The sequence below is a fragment of the Tetrao urogallus genome (assembly GCF_951394365.1).
Source record: "Tetrao urogallus genome assembly, chromosome: Z".
NCBI classification, from domain to species: domain Eukaryota; kingdom Metazoa; phylum Chordata; class Aves; order Galliformes; family Phasianidae; genus Tetrao; species Tetrao urogallus.
In genome coordinates, this window is record NC_136816.1 from 47,357,134 (window position 1) to 47,373,828 (window position 16,695).

Sequence of the window (16,695 nt, forward strand, 5' to 3'; positions counted from 1 at the left end):
ACAACACCGAGCAGCCCTGAGGGAGGGCAGGGTGAGCAGACCTGGGCGGGAGGAGACGCCCCGCCCTCTCTGACGTGAGCGAAGGCAGGGGAAGGTGGGGCGCCTCCTCCCGCCCCCTCTCCCCCGCCCACTCCGGGGCGCTTTTCCTTTCTCTTTTCTGCCTTTTGACTCTCGGCCCTTTCCGTATCGCGTGTCAGCGCGGCGCAGCGAGCGCGCCGGCGATGGAGCGTGGTGCGGCGGCGGCCGTGAGGCGCCTACGCGCGCCGGGTGGCGGCGAGCGGGATGGCGACCGCCGCTCCCCGCCCTCTCGGCGAGAGGACGGAGAGGCCGACCTGCAGAGGAAGAAGCGGGGCGGGCCGCGGCGACGGCTGCTGGGCGAGGCGCGGGGGGCGCCACTGGTGTTGCTCTACCTGTTGGTGCTGCGGGTGCTGGTGCAGGTCTCGCACCGGCAGCTGCTCAGTCCGCCCGCCGGACGCGGGGAGCGCGAGTTCAGCGCGCAGCGCGCCAGGTAGACCGGGGGGGGGGGGACGGGAGGCACTGCCCGCGCTCCTGTGGCTCCCGCTTGCAGTGGCACGCCGTGCTGGTTTTGGGGTTGGCGTTGTGGAGAGCTGTGTGTCGGTTGAGTGCCGTGGTTGGCGGGGCGAGGAGTCCTGGAGAGAGAGCGGTGCTACATGGCCTCGTAGGTGGGAGGTCACAGAGGTGATCGGAGGGCTGCAGCTCTTCTCCTGTGAGGGAGCTGGGCTTGTGCAGCTTGGAGAAAGAAGGATTCCAGAGACCTCGTTGTGGCCTTCCAGTACTTAAAGGGTGCTAACAAGCAGGAGGATGCAGCTTTTCACGCAGGTAGATAGTGAGGGGGCATTTAAGTCAGATGTTAGGAAGAAATTCTTTACTGAGAGGGCACTGATGCCTTGGCACAGCTGCCCAGAGAAGCTGTGGTGCTCCATTCCTAAAGGATGGGCCCTGAGCAGCCTGAGCAGGTGGGGGGCGGCCCTGTCCACAGCAGGGCATTGGAACTGGATGATCTTTCAGTTCCCTTCCAACCTAAGCCATCCTGTGATTCTCTGGTTCTGTTATGATCTTTACTGTTACCATCTTGGATGTCTTGAGTAAAGTTACCAGTGTTAGTCTCTTACTGCAAACTTTGAATTTAAAAGATGTACAAAAATGTTAAAGCTAATCTTAAAAATGCTAAAACTATCTGAAATTAAGGTGTATACAAATACTGAATGTGTTGATGTTGACTGTACAATTTGTCTTTCAGGGGATACCTTGACAACATAACAGCAATCGGGCCCAGAACGGTTGGAAGTCCAGAAAATGAAGTTCTTACAGTTAACTACCTCTTACAACAAATTAAGGCAATAGAAACTGAAAGCACAGGTGCTCATAAGATATTTGTAGACATACAGAGACCCACAGGCTCCTTCAGCATTGACTTTTTAGGAGGCTTTACTAGCTACTACGCAAACATAACCAATGTTGTAGTGAAACTGGAACCTCGAGGTGGAGCTGAGCATGCTGTCTTATCCAACTGTCACTTTGATTCCGTACCAAATACCCCAGGTAGGCCCACTTGTTGCTCCTGTATTTCTCTGTAGTTCACAATCTACAGAGCTTGGCTCACTGTCTTCTAGCTAAAACCCTTATAGCCATGTGCTAAAACACTACATGTGTCAACTAACTTGTTTGATTTCAGTGAAATTCACTATGTATAGAGTGACAGGTTAGTCCTGTTTTAGTCATCGTGTTTTAGGATATAACTTGTTTTCTGGCAGGCAGCAAATTATGGATGTCAGATTTGGATTTCTGAGTTTTGTTATGTCTGCCTTTCTTTTAATTCATTCCTCAGGCATGTCACTTGTTCTGCTTCTACCTGTAATTCAGCTCTTTCCATACTTCTGTACTGATTTTAACTTGGTTTTCCTGTAATGGAAAATGCTTTGTGCTGGAGTCTGTTCCCAACTCCCACTAAGCAGTTTTTCTTCCCATGCCATCTGGTATGTTTTATCTCAACTTTTTAGTACTGTGTCCTTATGCTATACCTTTTTTTTTTTTCTTTTTTTTTTTTTTCCCCCACTTTTAAAGTTTCTCACTCAAAAGACTATGGTGATCAGAGATTTAAGGTACTGTTGCTTTGGCGGTATGTATGTCTCTCACTGCTACTTTCACCTCTGTGTGTTTCCTAGTTCTTGACCTTCGGTGTTTTTATAAATCTAATCGTCTTAAACAATTATTGCAACATGTTTGTAATCATCTTTGCAAGTTTGTGGTATGCCATTGCCAGGAAAGTATGGAACTAGAAATCATTCAAATACATTTGTTGTAACACATAGCCACAGGTGTATGCCACTTATTACAGCTGGAAAGTACTACACATTTCAGTCACTAACAGTAGTTTTACTTAGAATTTTTCATTTACAGCCTGCACTACATTTTATTCTGGGGAGTAAACTTTCTGTTCTTTAGCACACACAGATAATCCTCATTACTGAGGAAACAGTTGAGTCTTAGCTAGAGAAACAAAACATTTGCTATACTCTTTGTGCTTCTGTTCTGTCAACAAAGAGAATACAGGACTTCACTTTAACCTCTGGTCATATTTAGGCAAGATAGATTTCCAATTATATTTAATAACTGTGATTATTGTACAATATCTGATTTAGGAACTGCAGAGGTTATTATTACTGTATTTATAGTCCGACTAGTCCTTGACCTAAAGAATGCTCCACAAGTATAATGTAATAATGACTGTTTTTAGATGTGTAAGTGGTGTGCCTGTTTCTGTGGGTTGTTGCACAGGGTTATGTATCCATCAGTTACTTTCTTTACAGTTATTCAGTCAGTAGTCTGAATCAGAAGTATTTCACCAATCTTGCACAGAGGTGGGAATATCATAGAATGGCTTAGGTCAGAAGGGACCTTGAGGAACATTTGGTCCCAGTGTCTGTTTTATGGGCAGTATTGCCACCCCGCAGATCAGGCTGCCCGTGTGAAAAGCTCTTCCTTCTGTTTATAAGCTCTCTTTACGTACTGGAAAATCACAGTGAGGTCAGTGTGGAGAAGAGGGGGCTCCAGAAGAGCAAGCACAGCTCCTCAGCCTGTTTTCGTAGGAGATGTGTTCCAACCCTCTGATAGTCTTTGTGGCCCTTCTTTGGGCCCACTCTGGCAGCTCCACATTCTTGTGCTGGGGGCCCAAGGCCTGACCTCAGTTCTCCAAATGAGGCTTCATGAATTGTTAGTGAGAATCATGAAGAAGTTTATAATGGAACCAGAAATTAACCTATATGCTTGCCATTAATCACAGTGCATCCTTTTATCGCAGCAGTGAGGAACTGCTCTTTCATTTTCCTGCTGTGAAATTTGCACGTAACCTAAGCAAGAGCCTTTTGTTTTTTTGTTCTTCTGTCTTTCTATAACTAAGCTGATTTGAGAAAAATGTTTTGTTTAAGCAGAATCAGTATGACTTCATGTTTCAATGAATGGTATATTTGCAAATTAAAATAATAGTATGTGATCTGCTGTTAATGCTCATAGAGTTTTCCTGGCACGATTAATGATCAATGCATCTATTTGCATGCTGTTGGAATAGGTGTCGGCTAGGTATGAAGTTTTTAATTTGTTTCCTTTAGATGTTGGTATTACTCAAACATTGTAAAGCAGTTCTGATATTGAAATATTTAAAGTTTTCTTTAAGTTGCCACTTATACTGCTGTGTACTCTTTTCTTGAAATTCAAAGCAAGTGCTTTTCACTGTTGCTAATGGTGTAGCACAGTGCTCTGTTGGAGTAAAGAAAAACTCAATAAACCATTCAAGCTTCAGTGTTAGAAAGCTTTAGCACCTTTTTAGCTAGAGAAGAGTGTACAAAAAGGCTAATGAAGGAAATGGGTAAGCTTTAAACTCTTAACCTATTTCTGTTGTTTTAGTGGTACTGATTTTCAGTTTACACATCCTATTTGGTTATTTTCTAATAAACTTGAAGGTGGAAATGTTCTCGAAATTATTTCTATAGGTGTAGCTGACAGCAGGGTTTCTTTGTGTAACTGATGTTTGTCTTAAGATCTGCTTTAACTTGCTTAGTGTTTTGTTGTATACAAAGTGTTTGGGAATATTTTTCCTCTGAGCTTGTGCATGTGTTTTGAACCTTTGTTTTTCCTTGATTCACATAGAGACCATAAGTCTTTAGTTTTCAGCAAGATTTATTGCTTTCTTGTCCAATTCTTGGCACAGTATCACACAAAAAGAACTTAGCATGACTAAGAGTAGACTACTGGTAAATTCAGGCAGCAATATAATCAGGGTATTAAATCACATCTTTGTTGGAAAGCATTTTGCAAAATGAAGTATTGTTGAGAATTAGATTAAAGAACAATGTACGGGAAAGGTTCTCCTTGTATATGCATTTATATTTATTAGTTTATTTCAAAGTACCTGCATACAATAGACTAAAGTTTTCAGTGAGATGCACCCTTTTTGTGGAAGGGGGAGACATGTCTAAATTCTGCCAAGTTGCAAGCTTTGGAAAAGCTACATTTTATATATGAACTAAGAAGTTTCAGCAGCTAATGACTCTGCCTTAGTATCATTCTGATGCGGCTTGTGGCAAGTAATGCTTTACAAACTGCTGTCATCATCTCAGTGCAAGTAGGCATCATCGGAGTGATACGACATTTCTCCCTTTTGTTCCAAAGTTTTATTGATTAGAGTGGATAGAAAGGTGCTACAGCTGTACCAAAGTGAAAGAAGTGGGGCAAGGGAGAGCTAGAATATGGTTACTTAATCAAGAGGAAGGATTGATAGGGCGTGGGAGGAAGTTTGAAGAAGTGGGTGTAAGTTGGGAATAGTATTGGATCAGAATTATAAACAGAACATTGAGGCCAAAATGAAAAAGGATTTCTCCTCTAATGAAACTGAAAGGGTGTTAGAAAGCATTCTGCCACAAAACTACCACATTGCAACATATACTATTCTAGGGTGCTTTAAAGGAGTTCTGGTATTTGTTTGTTTTGCCATATTGTCCTTAATGTTACTTTCAGAATGTGTCCAGTTACTTACTTGTAAGAGGGTGGAATTCCTTATGGTCTCCTGTATGGGAAAATTTAGTTTTGTTAATTGTAGCAGGCTGTGAGCACTTTGCTTGTTTAGCACCTAGTTTGTCTAGTTCTCTTGAAGAATATTATTGGATCTGGTATTCTGTACATCACTTGTTTGACTTCTGAACATTAGTTTTCTTTCTGCTATTGCTTATAACTAATGGATTTGGGGTACAATCTATAGCAGAAAATATACTAAAGCTTGGCATAACCATGGCTAGATTAAATGATTGAGAGGATGTAAAACTTTTTTGTCTCAGCTCTTTGTTGCAATTTTGTGCATTTCTTATAAGTCATGCTGGTCTGCTTATTATTTTAAGGTGCCAGTGATGATGCTGTTAGCTGCTCAGTGATGCTTGAAATACTTTATACTCTCTCAAAATCATCAGAGCCCCTTCAGCATGCTGTCATATTCCTATTTAATGGAGCAGAAGAAAATATTTTGCAGGTAAGAGTGTGCCAGGATGATAAAATGTACATCAAAGTTGTGAATTAAAAGCCTGGTATAAGAGTGACTGCAGCTGTCACTTTTGTTTCATCCGTTGAAATATTAAATGCTAGTCTTAACATTCTGAGGAAAACGTATTTGCTATCGAAAAATATACTTAAATTAAGGCTATTGTTCATATTAATTTAATTGGAAGACTTTGATCTTCTGTTCTGTTTGTGTTACGAATGATCTGAATGCCTTGTCAGAGTTTGATCTGTGATCATACGTGATGGAAAATAACTCTTAGGCTGGTATGGAAGAGTATGGTATGACCTGTATTTTCTTTGTTTCTCACCAAGGCTAGTCACGGCTTCATTACACAACATGAGTGGGCCAAGTCAATTAGAGCTTTTATTAACCTGGAGGCAGCAGGTGTAGGAGGGAAAGAACTTGTTTTTCAAACAGGTAGGAGCACGTATTGTGTCCGGGGGTAGTTCTGGTAATAAGCAGTGCAGACTTGAAAGAGTATTGAAAGTATCTCGTAACTAGAAGACGGGAGAACTACCAGGCCTCTTTCTCAACCCTTTGTCGTAAGATGCTCTGCATCTTCAAGAACACACAGGCTGAAGCAGTGTGGCAGAAGTTCCCTCATAGATTGGAAACCTGTGTAGAGCAGTGCTATAGTTGTGTTTCTCTTATACATCAAGGTAGTAAGGAGACAAACAGATCAGTATCTTACTTTTATCTTGCATACTCATAAATCGTGTGCTTTATTTAATCTCCAGTCTACCCTTTCAAAATCTTTGCAGAGAGATTTAGGCATTAGAACTCAAGCTGCTGCTCAGAAAGCAGCAAAACTTCTCTGTTAAGCTTCAGCTCCATTGTAATTGAACTGCGTACTTCTAGTATTTTTGTTCTTCATCTAAATCATACTTCCTGCTACTGTGGCTGCCTCATTGTTTACTTGCATTGAATGCTTTAGCAGAGAGACTTTTCAGCAAATAATTTTGATATGTGATAGATAATAAATTGGAGATTCTAGTAGAGGCTGTGGTTTATGCATTAGTCCTGTGTCTTCTTTAGGAGAATGGCGTATCTATCTTGCCACTGAACACTCAAGACATTTATGTATTTTTCCACCTGTGACTAATTCTCTAAATTGTATGAGACGTTCAACTTAAATAAATGAGCTTAGTATACTTTGTGGGGCGACAGAGTTTCTTTGTGTGTTGTTGTTTGTTACAATATAGGTACCTGTCTTAACTGAGATTCAGAAAGTATTTGTTGTGAGCTTTCTGTTCATCTTCTGTTAGGGCCTGAAAATCCTTGGTTGGTACAGGCGTACGTATTTGCAGCCAAACATCCCTTTGCATCTGTGGTGGCACAGGAAATATTTCAGAGTGGTATTATCCCAGCCGATACAGACTTCCGGATCTATAGGGACTTTGGAAATATTCCAGGTATGTTATCAGAAAACATGTCAACGGACACTATGCAACCATTCATTTGTCTAAGCTTACAACAAGCAGGCTGTTCTGTTGCTCAGAATGAAGGGGGATGTGCTGAGTGTGTCATTCATCCTGTAGAAAGATTCTCTTTGATAATTTTTGTTTGCTTACATTGCAAATTATTTGGACATTTGAAGAGTTTTCAGACAGGCCTTTTGTAAAGTTTTTTTTTTTTTTTAATCAGTAGTAAAAAGGATACACTTGACATTTTGAAAAAGCGTTCCTGTGGTTCCACTGACACTGACAGTATTGCTGTCAGAGTGGATCTATTTCTATTGATGTATTTTTACTAAATATTTGGAAAGCAGTAAGTATACTTTTTTTTTCTGATGCTGATATGATTAACAATTTTCGTGGTTTTCTCCATTAGACATCTGTAGAGATTTGTCTGCAGGTGTCGTGTAATCAATATGTTAGTAACAACAGGTATCTTAAAATACATCAACTTGTCCTTTTAAAATACTGGTGGAATCTTAGTCTTCCTTATACAAAGCAAACTTGTTCGTTTTGGCAGAAAGTAACCAGGCTGCAAAGTAGAGCAGTGTTTTCTGTGAAAGTTATTTGAGGCTTTCATATTTATTTTGATATTTTTAGATTTACACAACTTATCATGTTTTTTTCTCTCTGTAGGAATAGACCTGGCATTTATTGAAAATGGCTACATTTATCATACAAAATATGACACATCAGACAGAATTTTAACAGACTCCATTCAGAGAGCAGGTTAGTTTCAAGAATTAAATAACAGCTACGAAATTCTCAAGTGGGACTACATAGCTGTTTCTTCATTTTGATGTAAGACTACTAACCCAAGAAATGCACTATGTTAAAAACTGCTTGTTGATGAGAAAAGAGTTAACTGAAAATATGCCTTTAAAATACAGAGGGAACGTGTTGGAGCAACTTGGGAAAATAAACTACCACCGTAACTAATGTTGGTTTGAAATTTTGACATCTAATTGAAGTTACAAGCCAGCCATTTGAATGGTTCCATTAATTTATAGTTGATTGTTCAACATTTGGCTTTCCTTTTTTTCTCAGTAAGGCCTGTTATTGATTAACATTGAACTTAGGTATTGTGTGAGATGAAAAAGTGGTTGGCACGCGTAGGCTTCAAAGGAAAAGAGCCTTTATGTCTCTACCTAATAGTCCCTGAGGGAAAGGAGGGCAGGTAATTCATAGCTGGTGAAACATGGAGCTGGGAGCAGAGGCAGAGAAAGAGGAAGAAGTTTAACAGAAAGTTTAACTCCTCTATTGACGCTTGGGATATACTGCTTTAATATGAGACTTGAAGGGCTTTTAGGCTGAAAGATAGATTAGTTCATTGACTGAAAAAGTATTGAAGTGTAGAAAGCTTTTGAAGCTTATTTAAAGAATAACTATAGATTATCTGATGAAAATACATAGTCTATACCTTCAACTAGGAATTCAAAATAATCAGCTGTGTATGAGCTTCTTTTGTTATGAATATTTCAATGCAGTTTTAAATGCATGAAATAATGCACTGTATTAATTCATTAATTCTGATACAGTTTTGCTGTGTATTTGCTCTTTTTAATAGGTGACAATATTCTAGCGATGCTAAAATACCTAGCTACATCAGATATGCTGGCGAAATCTTTTGAGTATAGACATGGAAATGTTGTATTCTTTGATGTACTTGGTTTATTTGTCCTGGCTTATCCTGCTCGTGTTGGCACCATCATGAACTACGTAATAGCAGCAATTGCTTTTCTTTACTTAGGCAAGAAAGTATTACAGCCCAAAAACAGAGGTAAATCTATTTTTTTTTTTCTTAATCTACTATTATGTTATGAAGAGTAAGAAGTACTCGGGAGATAAAGAAAAACTATTTCCTTATATCCTTTTGAATCATAACCATTCTGAAACGCTTCTCTGATTTGATAAACTTAAGAAGAAAATTTCAGGTGTGCAGGAATTACTTTGTGTTTAAGTTACTCAACTACGAATATTTATGATGGGCTGTGATTGCCCAGATGTCTACCATTCGTGAACTGCTATTATAGCTTTTATCCTTTCACAAAGATTTAGTTTAAACATTTCAAAAATCTTAAAAAAGAAAAAAAAAAACACAACTGCCTACCGTTTGTATGAACTCTGTTCTTAATGTGGGTAGAGCTTCAGAAACATGTTTCTTGAAGAGCTGGCCATAGGCAGGAGGAGATTGCAAAACAGAAAACAGGGGAAAAGATTGCTGTCACCCGTAATGAAGAGCATAAAGTCAAACCCTCTAATCAGACACTTTCATTTGAGGCATGGAACTGTATCTATTAAAAAAACAAAACAAAACAAAAAAACCCCACGTAGTATCAAGAAAACTTTTTTTTTTCCAGAGTAAGAAAAAATTATAAGCAAAGCAACTCTGATGTTTTCTGAGACTTTTCAGGTGGTTGGCTTCACCAGTTCCCTAGAAAAGCCGTTATCGTCAGTAGTGTGGTGACCAAGGAGGTAGACTTTCCTCTGGGGACTAATCCTCTAGTGAGAAGTGCTGCAGAATGATTTGCAAGAAAATAAATAGGCTGAGTGATTTAGACCATACAGTTAAGAACTCTTCAGAGTGAACTCCTTATTTGGTCATTACCACAATTATACTGTAATTTTAATGTTGATGATAGTCTGCAGTAGAATTTATGACTGTTGGGTGAAACGTTTTTTCTTCTTTGTAGCTATTAATAACCTGAAGAAATTCTTTACTGCGTTTGGATTAATACTGTTAAGTTGGATCTCCACACTTGTAACTGTCCTTATTGTGGCGGTGTTCATCTCTCTCGTTGGACGGTCTCTTTCTTGGTATACCCATTTCTATGTTTCTGTGTTTCTGTATGGCACTGCAGCTGTAGTTAAGCTCATTCTCGTTCACTCACTAGCCAAGAAGTTCTACTACAAGGTAAGACTGACTTCACTGCCATTGTTAAAGAACGTGAGTGTAGTGTTTAATCTCACTTGAGCATTGGGTTGTTGTGTTAAATGAGAGTTAGCAGCCCCTTGATTTAAGGCTTCATCCTCACTAAATGATTGGTAGCAGTTGATTCAGGGGAAAAAAATCAAAAGCCTTTTAGTAGACAATGTATTGTTTCTTCCCTGTGGCACACTCTTGTTCTCCCATCGCTTGTTGATAAGAGATCAAAGCAACAGCTGGAGAATTGAGTATCTTTATCTTATCATATCTTTAAATGTTCTTGAAGCTCAGAAAATCTGCAGCTATACTCAAATGGTCTTTTGAGTCTTTCCAAACTCTTTCTTATGAACATACTTATAACACTTCCCTCAATGTAACCATATGTTGGTACTTTTTATGTATCTTTTAGTATTTCTATTCTTTAATTCATCTAAATCATAACATAAACTTTGTCATGGAACTTGGTATTCCTCGTCTTTCTTTCCCATTCTGTCCTGTTACAAAGCAGAAGGGAAGTTTCTGTTTTCTAGTGGCTCTCACAGACAGGAGATAATTATTTGGTTTCAGGTGCTGGATCTAGTTCTTACCTGATGATTGTCTGAAGAACAGATCACTTGACTAGATATTATTCATCTCTCAGTTTTCTTGGCATGCTTTAGGTTACAGTATACCTCTGTAACTTATCTTATACCTAAGAAGATCTGCATAAAAATTTTGGAAGCTGATCTCTCATTTGGCTACGACAGGCAATGCTTAAGTGTTGATGAAGTAATGTGTTTGCTGTTAACAGTCCAGGAACAAGTGGATCAATAAAGTTTTTGTTTCGAGAAGAAACGTTTGGGTTACCAAATGTATTTCCTCACTGCCCCCATTTTTTCACATCCTGAAATGGAATTAGGTACTTCCTTAAAACCATCCAGGAAGGTGGTTCTTCTTGCTACTAGCCAAAAAAAACAACACAAACAACACAATCCATCATGAGTAAGTGTAAATGTCAGAGCAGATGCCTTTTAAATTTGAGTTGTCCAAGACAAACAATTCCATGTGAGAAATTAGAGTTTGTTTATAAATTCTTACAACATTTGATACATGAAATGTTTTTTGCTCAGTGGTGATTGATTCCCTTTTTGTTGCAGAACATGAATGACCAGTACTTGGGAGATGTGTTTTTTGATGCCTCATTGATGATTTGGTCTGTATTATTGGCAATGATTACTCACATTGGTCTTTGTTCAGCATTCATTTGTACGTTGTGGGTAGCATTTCCTTTACTCACAAAGCTGATGATCCATGAAGAATTCAGACAAAAAGGTATGAGTTTTTGGTGGGGAAGGCTACATTCAAAAACCTCTGCCCCCTGCTATTATATATTAAGGTGTTTTCTTCCAGTCTGTATTGTTTAAGCAAAGTAACTCAATTCAGGAGCAGAGAATTTTTGAAGTACATACGATGTTTTTGTCACAAGAATGTGTTCTTCAACCAAAGGCAGTCTGAAACTGTGGAGAATCTTTTTAGAAAAACATATTGAGAAGCATACTATATTTCAAGCTAAAAAGAAGAGTATTATTTGGGATTACTAAGTGATCAAATATTTTTTATGGTAAACATTTTTATAAAAATGGAACATTTAGAAAGTCTTTGGAACAAAACATCTGGTATATATTTTTTGGTAACATGAGAGTTGTTTTGCAATGTTCCTAGAAGAGTCATATTGACATTGGCTGGGTAAAATGAAGTCTCTGCCAAGGTCTTCATATTGTATGTGGACTTGCACATTGGCCTTGCAGCAGTGGATGGATATATTAGTAATGTTCTGCATTTTGTGTCCTGCAGGTGCCACAATGAAATTTGTTGTGATGTACATGCTAGGAATGTTTGTTCCCTATCTATATATGATGTATCTCAACTGGACTGTATTTGAAATGTTTACTCCTATTATGGGACGAAGTGGTTCAGAAATTCCACCAGACGTAGTGTTGGCAGGATTTATTGTGGCCAGCACTATGATTCTGTCATCCTATTTTGTAAGTAGAATTTTAGAAGGTTTAAAACTTTTTTAAAGCTTTCTCTAGACTAGAAAATCAGTGTTTTTTCTAAGCTACTGTTTGAAGTTAATGATATTATTCAATATCTCAAATGTTAATACAAGAAAATTCTAGGAAATGGGGAAGATCCTGTTTTTCAGAAAGAGGTAATTGAAAAGGATTTCAAAATTCTTTTGCTCTATATTGATACAATAAAATGAGTAATTTAATACTGGAGTTTGAGCAGACATTCATGTTAGATGAAGTACAGTATGTACTAAACAAAATCTATGCAACACTTCAAAAACATTTTAGACTTTTTTATGGCACCCTTGCTGCATAACGTCTAGGTTTTTCTTGTCATATGTCTTACAAAAATGAGAAGTTTTTTTTAAACCTCTAGAATGTACTTTTTTTGTTTTCAAATATTGAGATTGCAAGAAAGTTTACTGTGTTAAACAGTATTCTTTCTAACGTACTTGCAGTTCCGTAATTGGATTTTAGAGTTATGCAGTGTATTTTATTTCTTAGCCTTGTAGTTTTATAACTGAGCTGTCTTTTTGTTCTCTAGATTAACTTCATTTACCTTGTCAAAAGTACAAAAACGACGCTAATAACTTTAACTGCTGTGTTTCTAGTCACTCTGATTCTCGTTTGTAGTGGAATCTTCTTTCCTTACAGTTCTGATGCAGCTAATCCAAAGCCTAAGCGAGTCTTTCTTCAGGTAAGAAGAGTCTTGCATATAATACTGCCTTTATGCTACGTGCAGGAGAGTTTTTGTTGTTATTTTTAAATGCTTAAACCTTTATGAAGTAGCTTTTCTGGTGCTTGCTTGATTTAAGGTGTAACAATTATTCTTGGATTTGAAAGAGCTGGTACTGTTTCTTATGTTCAGCTCCTGTGTTTGGTTCGTTTTTGTCAGGAGAAGAGGTTGTTTTGTGATCTATGTAATTGTATTCATAAATATTTAAGTATATGTTGCATACTGAAAATACAGTAGACATTAAGGGTTGATGTAGAGGATATTTGGGAATTACTTATAAGTCTTGCAAGTTTCACAAACTGCCAGCATCTAACTGTTTTTTGTTTGTTTGTTTTTGCTTTTTAAAATCTTCCAGCATATGAACAGAAGATTTCATGATCTAGATGGAAACCTGTTTAAAAGTGACTCTGGTATATGGATTAATGGATTTGATTATAATGGAATATCTCACATAACTCCTCATGTACCTGAAATCAATGACACCATTAGAACTCCGTGTGAGGAGTGGGCTCCGTTTTGTGGCCTTCCTTGGATTCTGCCTGTGCATTTCATGTTCCGGTTGGTGTGAACACTGCTTAATTTGAGCCACTTGGTTTGTGCAGTCTCCCTTTTGGAAGGGAAGAAAGATAAGGCTAATCTTGGCCAAAAAGTAAATTATCCTTCGCTTGAAAGGCGCTTTAACTTCTGTCTGGATACACTGTCTGCTGCCACAAACTGTGCTAGAGATCACTGGGTCTGCTGGAGGAGATTTGGAAGTTGATGTGTGGGAAAATTGATGTCAGCGCCAGTGGAGAGGAAAGTGAGGGGCCTTCTAAAGGGCACTTCAAAGTAGCAGTATGTGTGCTTCTTCCTTTCTTTCCCCCCCTCTACTCAGGTGAAGAAGGTTAAAGTAGATAGTTTCACCAGATGAATAGTAGCTGCTGTAACTGTTTTTGTACACCTGAGAAGTCTTGTGACCAAAAATAAACAATTTTGGAGATCCCAGCATTTTTACTTACTTTATTGGTTTGTAAATTCAGACAGGTCCAGATAACAAATAAGAACAGTGATCTTGACTGCTGTTCTGTTATTGTGTCTTTTAAGTGTTTCTCTGTAAGCTGTTAATTTTAAACTATCTTCTTCTAGCTGAAATAGCTTCTGAATATTTTATGTGTTGACAGAGCAGTCAGCTAAGTTGTACAAAAACTTACTCTTTTCATGTTTTAGTACCTCTAACTGCTGCACTGAGATAAAATTAAAATCTCATTTGTTCATTCAGGAAAAACTGGTATCTTCCTGCTTCAGAAATTTTTCCAGCAAGCCCCATTCACTTTGAAGTTCTCACCAAAGAGCTAACGCCCTGGAACTCGGTGAGGTTAAGCTTTGAAGTATCTGGTGAGTGACTGAAGCTCCTAATGTGTGATTTGTTTTTATTTTTATGCTCATAATAGATCAGATTTAATTCCAATACTGCAGTGTACAGTTCCACTCCTAAAATGAGTTTATTTGTGCCAGTCACACAAAGCTCACCAGTTTCAGAACACTGTGGTTGTCACCTTTCAGTTGTTATTTGATTGATACCTTGTCTATTTTGAGTAAGCCTTGATCTTCTTCTAGCAAGTCTCTTCTTAAAGTCCATTTACATCTAATTTATACTACTGCTTAGAAATACTTGAATACTCTTCTCTAGAGAACGCAGTTTAGCTCTGTCTTGATTTCAAGGTATATATAGTAATGCAAATTTTACTAGTTACTGTTTAGGAAAATATGTTGTTGGAATGAAAGAAAGAGGGGCAGATGTTCTTTCTCCTTTCAGCTGTTTTTACTTGCCTGCAGGTCCAAGTCACATGTCTCTGTATATTCGGCCACACGAAGGGTCAGCTTTGTCCACCTGGTCTCTTGGAGATGGAACGCCTGTTGCTAGTGTAGGAGGAGACTACTTTGTGTTTTACTCCCATGGGCTGCAGGCTACACCATGGCACTTCTGGATAGAGCTGACAGTAAGTATTCTGCTGTTGGAAACCTGGTGATTTCATGGGTTTTTAAGTTGGTTCCCTACTTCGTAAATCAGCTCACACTGATTTTGATGCTTTGTCCTCCAGCTTGCTGAACAGTCAAAGGGAGAATCTTTTCCTTGTTTTCACATATTAGGTCTTAAGCTTGCATTCTTCTCATTTTAACCTCATAGTTTTTAAAGTTCCCTCTTCATTATTTCACAGCTTTTTTCCTGTTGTAAATAGTTCCCTTTTCACATGCTTTGCTTATTTGGGAAAGTTTTTTTTGTAAACTTATCTGCCTGAAGAGAATCATAAAAAATTTTGTGATCCATACTTTATTTTTTTGGTTGGAAATAAGGCTTCTGTTAAGTACCAATGCAACAGCTTCCAGAATTCCTATTCCAGTAGGATTTATGATCCCTCATGCCCACTGTTAAATTGCCAATGAATAACTTTTTCTAGACTTGTAAGTTACCACTTTACTACTTTACCACATTACCACTTTAACAGTGAGATTTACTATAGGTTTAACATCAAGGAAATATTACCAGAACACATGAAAGTTTAGAAAAGCTCATTATTCCTTCCTGGATTCTATTATATAAGCAACCAAATAATCCTTATGAGGATACGTGATAAAGGCAGACAGGAATCTACAGTGTAACAAGCTTTGCAAGACCGAAAAAGCAAAGCTAGGCATAAAATACTTGTCATGCTAAAGGTTCAAAGTGGAAAGATCAGAATAAATACCGTGTTGGGGTTCTGTCTTGATTTATTGGCAAAATGTATACCTACAAATGAGTTTAGAGCATGTGCTCTAACATGTCAGAGCAATTTCAATTAAAATTGAGCTCATGATGATACTGGTTCAGTTGAAGATATGAAATGCTTTAACTTACAGAACCTGTGGGCTGTAGTTTGTTACATGGGTGTTAGATCTGTGGAAAAGTACATCTGGATTAATTTTATGTTTAAAATCCGTGAGCAGTCATAAATACTGTATTGTCCTTTCTCACTTACAGGCCCCAGAAAACCATTCTGATGGAATAGTCTCCCTTGCCATAGCAGCACACTATTTTTTTGGGGAAGATCAGAAATCACCTCAACTTCATGCCTTACAGGAGAGGTTTCCAAATTGGACGTTTTCTTCTGGATGGTCCTGCACTTATGACCTTTTTGTTTTTTAATGTTACTAGTAGTGCAGTGCTAATAGGGTAACATCTCTAACATTGGATACTGTAATAAACATCCTACCAAGATACTGGAGACTTCTGCAAGAGTTTTAAATATGTTGGATACCAGTAGTGTTTCTTTGGCAGTTTGGCTGTTCACTGGGGATAAGGTGATATTCCGTGTCAATGCAAATACAGTTCAGCTGGTTCTTCCACTGAAATGGCAGTTTGACTGGTGTGTTTCTGAATATGACAACTGCATTTGAGGAAGTAAAGTTAGCACGATACAGTGGTAATTGTAATGAAAGGGCCTTGACAAATTATTTTGAAATAGCATAAAATGTGACTACTTCATGCATATTCCACCTACGTTTAATGGAAATTCAGACTGGACATGAGGAAACACTTCTGTACTGCGAAGGCAGTCAAACACTAGAACAAGCTTCCTAGTGAGATGATTGATGCCCCGTGTCTGTCAGTGCTTAGAAGGCAATTGGACAGTGCCCTCGTAGACTTTAACCTCTGATCAGCCCTGACATGGGCAGGCAGTTGGACTCTGTGATCTTCGTAGATCCCTTCCAACTGAACTGAACTGTTCTGCAGGCTGTTGTCATGTACCGTCCTATTAAAGTAGAATATTCAACTAAGAGATGCTTGTTTACATGGTGGGGGAAGGGATAGCAAAATCCTAGATGGTGCTTTTGTTGCTGGACAAAGTTACTGAAAGCGGGTGCCTGTGTAGGTTGCACAATGCAGAAAAGCTGGAATTCTGGAATGTGGTAGTTATTTATTTGAGTGAAACCATGACAAT

General features: G+C 38.5%; 1 protein-coding gene across 1 annotated transcript; it reads left to right on the top strand.

Annotated features, from left to right (window-relative positions):
- Nucleotides 1-221: 221 nt before the first annotated feature.
- Nucleotides 222-15,899, top strand: ERMP1 (endoplasmic reticulum metallopeptidase 1; the record flags this gene model as incomplete). Its single annotated transcript, XM_079548072.1, has 15 exons — nt 222-508; nt 1,262-1,563; nt 5,412-5,539; nt 5,881-5,986; nt 6,835-6,981; nt 7,660-7,752; nt 8,591-8,803; nt 9,717-9,937; nt 11,086-11,260; nt 11,783-11,973; nt 12,545-12,697; nt 13,092-13,294; nt 13,995-14,110; nt 14,552-14,715; nt 15,735-15,899. 15 exons carry the CDS (start codon nt 222-224, stop codon nt 15,897-15,899), a joined length of 2,664 nt encoding a protein of 887 aa, XP_079404198.1.
- Nucleotides 15,900-16,695: the final 796 nt, after the last annotated feature.